We start from the raw sequence: 7,500 nt of genomic DNA on the forward strand, positions 1-7,500 counted from the left end.
GAAAACTGTAAGTAGCCACTGCTCCCCTGACCTAGAATACTTGACTGTTAAATGCCGACCCACATACCTCCCGAGGGAATTCAACGCAGTGTACATAACATGTGTTTACATTGCGCCAAACGCGGATGGTAGCTTAGCATTGGCGCGGCTATATGACGTCATCAGTGGTGAACAAAGCGCGGACCCACAGGCAGTCCATATTATCGCCGGAGACTTTAATCATGCTGACCTGAAGGTAGTACTACCCAAGTTCTATCAGCATGTTAAATGTGCAACAAGAGGAAAAAAAACACTGGATAAGGTATACACCAACATCAAGCTTGCTTACAAGGCTAGACCGCTAGCTCATCTAGGCATGTGTGGCCATGTGTCAATCCTCCTGATCCCAGCCTACACTACCATGAGGAAAAGTGCTCCCATCACCACTAAGACTGTCAGAACCTGGCCAGCAGGGTCCGCTCCACTGCAGATCTGCCTAAATGACACCTCATGGCAGGAATATGAGCATGAGGACCTGGAACAGTTCACGTCGTCGGTTCTGAACCACATAGTGAACTGCACCAACTCAGTCACCGTGGACAAACGGGTCCGGGTCTACCCCAACACGAAGCCATGGATGACTGGGAAGGTCCAAAAACTGATCAATGAGAGGGACAACGCCTTCGCAGGGAAGGGCACACTGCTGTACAGCACCACCAGGGCTAACCTAAAGCGCGGCATCCGGGAGGCCAAGGCAGACCACAGAGAGAAGATTGAGGAATGCTTCCTGAGCAACGACTCCAGGCGGGTGTGGCAGGGGGTTCAGCACATGACAAACTTGAGGACGACCCCCTGCTGGCGGAAAAGCTGAACTCCTTCTACGCCCGGTTCGACGAGGGGCGAACGGAGGTAACCACAACACAAACACCACTCTCTCCAGCTCTCAGCAGCCTCACCCTCACAGAGCATGAAGTGAGACGCGTGCTGAAGGCGGTGGACCCCAGGAAAGCCTCAGGGCCGGATGGCGTCCTGGGACGGGTGCTGAGGGACTGCGCCGACCAGCTGGCCGGGGTTTTCACCAACATCTTCAACCAGTCCCTGTCCCAGGCCACCATCCCACCCTGCCTGAAAACCTCAACTATCATCCCAGTCCCGAAGAAAAGCACGGTGAGCTGCCTAAACGACTACCGCCCGGTGGCACTCACACCAATCATCATGAAGTGCTTCGAGAAACTAGTCCGGGCCCACATAGTCACACGCCTCCCGCCCAACCTGGATCCATACCAGTTTGCCTACAGAGCCCACAGGTCCACAGAGGACGCCATCGCGACGACTCTCCACTCCACTCTATCCCACCTGGAGAGGGGAAACAGCTACGCGAGACTGCTCTTTGTGGACTTCAGCTCTGCCTTCAACACCATCCTTCCAGACAGGCTAGTGACCAAACTACTAGACCTGGGACTATCACACTCTATATGTGCATGGATCAAGGACTTCCTGTCTGACCGCCCCCAGAGGGTGCAGGTGGGCTCCCACACCTCCACAGCCTTCAGACTCAGCACTGGGTCCGCCCAGGGCTGCGTGCTAAGCCCCATCCTCTACAACCTCTACACCTACGACTTCACCCCCGTCCACCCCAGCAACTCCATCGTAAAGTTTGCAGACGACACCACCGTGGTGGGCTGCATCTCGGGGGGGGACGAGGCGGCGTACAGGGATGAGGTAGAGCAGCTGAGCAAGCTGTGCAAGGTTAACAACCTGCTGCTGAACCAGTCAAAGACCCAGGAAATCATCGTGGACTTCAGGAGGAAAAAATCTGAGGTCCAGCCCCTGCTCATCGACGGAGAGAGCGTGGAGAGAGTCTCAACCCTCCGATTCCTGGGGGTGCACATACAGGATGACCTGTCCTGGAAGAACAACACAGCAGCCATCATCAAGAAGGCACAACAGCGGCTCTTCTTCCTGAGAGTCCTCAGGAAGGACCACAACAAGCAGGAGATACTGGTGGCCTTCTACCGCTGCGCAGTGGAGAGCATCCTCACCTACTGCATCTGCAACTGGTTCTCCAGCTGCACAGCCGCAGAGAGAAATGCGCTACAGAGAGTCGTGAGAACAGCCCAGAAGATCACCGGCGCCCCCCTCCCCTCTCTGGAAGAGCTGTACAACACACGCTGCCTCAGGAAGGCCTCCAAGATCTCCAGAGACCCATCCCACCCTGGGTACGAACACTTTGCCCGGCTGCCCTCGAACAGGCGGTACAGGACCATGGCCGCAAGGACAAACAGACTGAAGCTCAGCTTCTACCCCAGGGCCATCCAGGCCCTGAACACAGCAAAGACCTAGGTTCTGGGCCCTGGACAGTCTGGACGGATTGATGGCAGCTGCTGGATTGAAAAATCAGGTGTAGTGCTGAGGCACAACTGTGTACATTTCAAGCCTGCAAACTGCGACACTTTAAATGAATGTGCAATAACACTATGTGCAATATGACAACCCTAGGGTACATAAGGTTGCAGAGAAATAGGAAATGTTAGAATAGGTATAGCATAGCATAGAGTACAGCACAGTGTTTTATCTGTACAGTATAGTATAGTGGATAGTGTACATAGCCTTTATTTATGTAAACCAGCTCCTTTCCCTTCTTGTTCTTTTAGGTTTTTTTCTTTCCTAGCACCAGGGGAGCCACCCCTCCCAAATTTCGTTGTTTGGTACCTGTACTATAGCAATGACAATAAAGACCATTCATTCATTCATTCACATTCTTAACAGCTTTCACACAGAGAGAGAAGGAGGGAGAGAGAGAGGGTAGGGGGGGGGGGGGAAGAGAGAGGGAGGGAGGGAGAGAGAGAGGGAGGGAGGGAGAGAGAGAGGGAGGGAGGGAGGGAGAGAGAGAGGGAGGAAGAGAGAGGGAGGGGAAGAGAGAGGGAGGGGGAGAGAGAGGGAGGGAGGGGGGGAGGGAGGGAGGGAGGGAGGATGGATGGAAGTGGAGGGGTGTAATTAGGGGAGAGAGGCCAAGGCTGGAGGCCCGGGGGGACCGTGTGAGAGAGAGGGGGTCCAGGGGGAACTGGGTTCATGCTGGGTGAGACAGTACTGTGTGAGAGGGAGGTGAGACAGGGATGGGGGTGAGACAGGGAGGTAGGTGAGACAGGGAGGTGGGTGAGATAGGGAGGGGGGTGAGACAGACAGGGAGGGGAGACAGGGAGGTGAAGTGAGACAGGGAGGGGGGTGAGACAGGGAGATGAAGTGAGACAGGGAGGGAGGGGAGACAGGGAGATGAAGTGAGACAGGGAGGGGGGTGAGACAGGGAGGGAGGGAGGTGAGACAGGGAGGGAGGTGAGACAGGGAGGGAGGGAGGTGAGACAGGGAGGGGGGTGAGACAGGCAGACAGGCAGGGAGGTGAGACAGAGAGGTGAGACAGGGATGGGGGTGAGACAGGGAGGTAGGTGAGACAGGGAGGTGGGTGAGATAGGGAGGGGGGTGAGACAGACAGGGAGGGAGGGGAGACAGGGAGATGAAGTGAGACAGGGAGGGGGGTGAGACAGGGAGGTGAAGTTAGACAGGAAAGGGGGTGAGACAGGGAGGGAGGGAGGTGAGACAGGGAGGGAGGTGAGACAGGGAGGGAGGGAGGTGAGACAGGGAGGGGGGTGAGACAGACAGACAGGCAGGGAGGGAGGTGAGACAGAGAGGTGAGACAGGGAGGGGGTGAGACAGGAATGGAGGGAGGTGAGATAGGGAGGGGGGTGAGACAGACAGACAGGCAGGGAGGGAGGGAGGTGAGATAGAGAGGGAGGTGAGACAGGGAGGGAGGTGAGACAGGGAGGGAGGGAGGTGAGACAGGGAGGGGGGTGAGACAGACAGACAGGCAGGGAGGGAGGGAGGTGAGATAGAGAGGGAGGTGAGACAGGGAGGGAGGGAGGGGAGACAGGGAGATGAAGTGAGACAGGGAGGAGGGTGAGACAGGGAGGTGAAGTTAGACAGGGAGGGGGGTGAGACAGGGAGGGAGGTGAGACAGGGAGGGGGGGTGAGACAGACAGGCATGGAGGGAGGGAGGTGAGACAGGGAGGGAGGGGAGACAGGGAGGTGAAGTGAGACAGGGAGGGAGGTGAGACAGGGAGGGAGGTGAGACAGGGAGGGAGGTGAGACAGGGAGGTGAGGTGAGACAGGCTGGTAGGTGAGACAGGCGGTGCACCTGCAGGACAGAGAACTCCTGGATGATCTCAGAGATGGTGTAGATGGTCTCTGCGTCGGGCAGCAGGCTGGCGGTCCCCGGCACCACGATGTCGAAGGCGCATTCTAACAGCTCCCTGGGATGGGCCCGGTCCAGCTTCCTGGGCCGGAACACACGCTCAATGCTGTACCTGAACACAACCACACAACCTGGTCACTTACCTGAACACAACTACACAACCTGCTCACTAACCTGAACACAACCACACAACCTGCTCACTTACCTGAACACAACCACACCCTCCTGGTCATTTACATCAGATTAGATTCAACCTTTTTGTCATTGCAGAGTATAACAAATGTATTTTTTCGCTCTAGGCACAGGGTCAGCCAGTCAGCGCCCCTGGAGCAATTAGGGGGTTAAGGGCCTTGCTCAAGGGCACAATGGCAGTGGTAGGCACCTTAGATATGACGCCAGCCCAACCCTCCAGTCACCAGCTCACATGCAGCTCCCTCCTGAGGCGGGGGGATCGAAGCAGCGACCTTCCGATTGCTAGCTTGGCCTCTCTAACCTCTAGACTACCACCGCCCACGTTTAACACCGTGAAGCATATGGACGTCTGCTGTTGTGAACGTAAGTGTCTTCAGGGTGACAGGTGTTGTGTGACTAAGCCCTCGTCGCTCGTGTGTGTGGGAGGATGTTGAGCTGTGAAGGAGTTCTGTGAGTTCTTTTTTTTTTTTACCTTTTGAAATATGAAATGTTATTCCTGGCCACGAACCTGGCGAACGCCATCTGGAGAGGAAACACACGGCACAGAGAGATCAGACACACACACACACCATGGAGTACACACACACGCACACACACACACCCCCTGGAGACACACACACGTACGCTATACGCACGCACACACACACACACACACACCCTGTAGACACACACACACGTACGCTATACGCACGCACGCACGTACACACACACACTGTACACACACACCCGTACACTAATTAATCACTGTGGACCAGGTAGTTGGTCCTGAGGTGTTCCTGCCTCTGATTGGAGAATCATTAACCCGCCTGAGTGTCAGCGGTGGAGGACTTCCTGCTTCCTGTGGCTCACTCAGAGGTCGTAGAGCAGGGTGAGACTCACACACACACACACACACACACACACACACACCCGGAGGTCGTAGGGCAGGGTGAGACTCACACACACACACACACACTCACCCGGAGGTCGTAGGGCAGGGTGAGCCTCACACACACACACACACACACACACACACACACACACACACACACACACACACACACACACACACACACACACACACACACACACACACACACACACACACACACACACACACACTGTAGATTTGATGCCATCACAATCACTTAGAATCTCTGAATTTGGAATGTTTGGTTGCTGAGAGCAAAATATGATTTGAAAATATACACATGACTCATTGCCATAGAAACTAAGAATTATAAAGATGCAATTACTTTTGAATATGTTGATGTCACAATCAATCCTAGCAACTTCAGCAGAATGTTTGAGATTAGAATGTTTGGTTGATAGGCAGAAATGTTGAATGGAATTCAGTTTTGGTGGCAACAACCCCAAGACTAGACCTGTGACTTATTTCTACAAGCTAAAATTCCACATTTTTCAAAAATGAGCGTCCATATTCAACAAGTTGACCATTCTGCCACACTCCAGGTGCTCTCTGCTGCAGGGGAGGGAGGCAGGTGTGCAACCAAGCCTCGGCTCACATCTCCAGTGAGTACCTCTCTCTCGCCCAAAACTCAAACAACTCTCTAAGTATTTGTAAAACTGCATAATTTGTGAAGAAATTACATTGTAACAAGAATTATTCAGAAATGTATCATGACTTCTTCTACAGCCTCCCTCTCCTCAGCCTCACACACCTGCGCAGGCAGCCGCCCCTGGTCTCCCACCCTGGGACACCTGGCTGAACTGGTAGCAGCGGTTCAGACACAACATGACCGTGCTCCAGCACCACTGCTACCAGATTATGCACGACCACAACCTGTCTGAGCAGGATAAGGGTCGTCTGGTCCACATCTACAAGGGAATGATGTCCAGGGCTTTTAGTGACCACCAGAGAGATAGAGAGGCCATCATTCGTTCAGTAGCATTGCTGAAGAAGAGGAAGGCCAGACTTATGGAGGAGGAAGAGGAGGAGGAGGTGGAGGTGGAGCCTCCAAGGAAAAGACAGAAACAGAAAGTCATTTCAGGTGTTCCAGATTTGGCTGAGGAGATGGACTTCCTGTGTCTGAGACTTGGGTCCCTCACCCTCTGATTGACAACTTGACCCCTCCTCCACTTTGAATGGACTGAACTCATGTGTTGAATTATTATTGATATGTTTTGAAAAAGTAGTATAGTAGAGGTAGTACTAAGATAAGATAAGATAAGATGGTAAGTAAGATAAGATACAATATGATTGAGACATGATGAATATATCATCACCCCTCCACACCCCCCCCCCCCCCACACACACACACAAACTGTGTGGGCATGATGACACACACACAGTACACGCACGCACACGCATACACACACACACACTCTCTCTCTCACCCGCAGGTCGTAGGGCAGGGTGACCAGGGTTCCGCTGTGGTCCATGAAGCAGGCGGGGTCGCTGCCCTCATACACCTTCCTGTTCCTGGGCAGGAGGAGGGGAGTCTGGAGACGCACGGCACCTACACACACACACACACACACACACACACACACACACGATACATACATACACACACACACACACGATACATACACACACACACACACACACACACACACACAATACATACACACACGATACATACACACACACACACGATACACACACACACACACACACACGCACACACACACACACACACACACACATATACAGTACACACACACACACACACACAGACACAGACACACACACACACACACACACAATACATTATTGCAACATGCAGTGTGCTTAAATATAACCTTCCCCCCTGAGGCACTGGAGTTACAAAATTAAGTGAATTCTATTCAACATGAATAAACATAACCTTCCCACCTGCATAGAATAATTATCACCACACCACAGTACATTTATTGTTTTGAGTGAATGCACATGAGCAGATGGTAATGATGAGGTTTCAGTGAGGCCCTCAAAACAGGTTTAGAGCGAGTCAAACGTCTTAAGTAGCTCATGCTAAAAAGTAAACATGACTCCGGCTCTTAAATGTGACTCTCACCGTGTTTTTTGAAGATCCTGGTGATCGTTTCGTATACGTACTGCTGCAATTTGGCACTGTTGTAATTAAAATTGCCCTGGAGCG

General features: G+C 53.1%; 1 protein-coding gene across 1 annotated transcript in view; it reads right to left on the reverse strand.

Annotated features, from left to right (window-relative positions):
• Nucleotides 1-7,500, reverse strand: part of eif2ak4 (eukaryotic translation initiation factor 2 alpha kinase 4) — a 53,099-nt gene that overhangs the window by 24,430 nt on the left and 21,169 nt on the right. The window contains exons 22-25 of the mRNA XM_080549194.1: nucleotides 7,417-7,492; nucleotides 6,755-6,876; nucleotides 4,890-4,939; nucleotides 4,169-4,337 (exon numbers count right to left, since the gene is read on the reverse strand). Coding sequence (XP_080405320.1) covers nucleotides 4,169-4,337; nucleotides 4,890-4,939; nucleotides 6,755-6,876; nucleotides 7,417-7,492 — 417 coding nt within the window. The remainder of the gene's footprint in view (nucleotides 1-4,168; nucleotides 4,338-4,889; nucleotides 4,940-6,754; nucleotides 6,877-7,416; nucleotides 7,493-7,500) is intronic.

The sequence above is a fragment of the Nansenia antarctica genome (genome assembly GCF_963989245.1).
Source record: "Nansenia antarctica genome assembly, chromosome: 1".
NCBI classification, from domain to species: Eukaryota; Metazoa; Chordata; class Actinopteri; order Argentiniformes; family Microstomatidae; genus Nansenia; species Nansenia antarctica.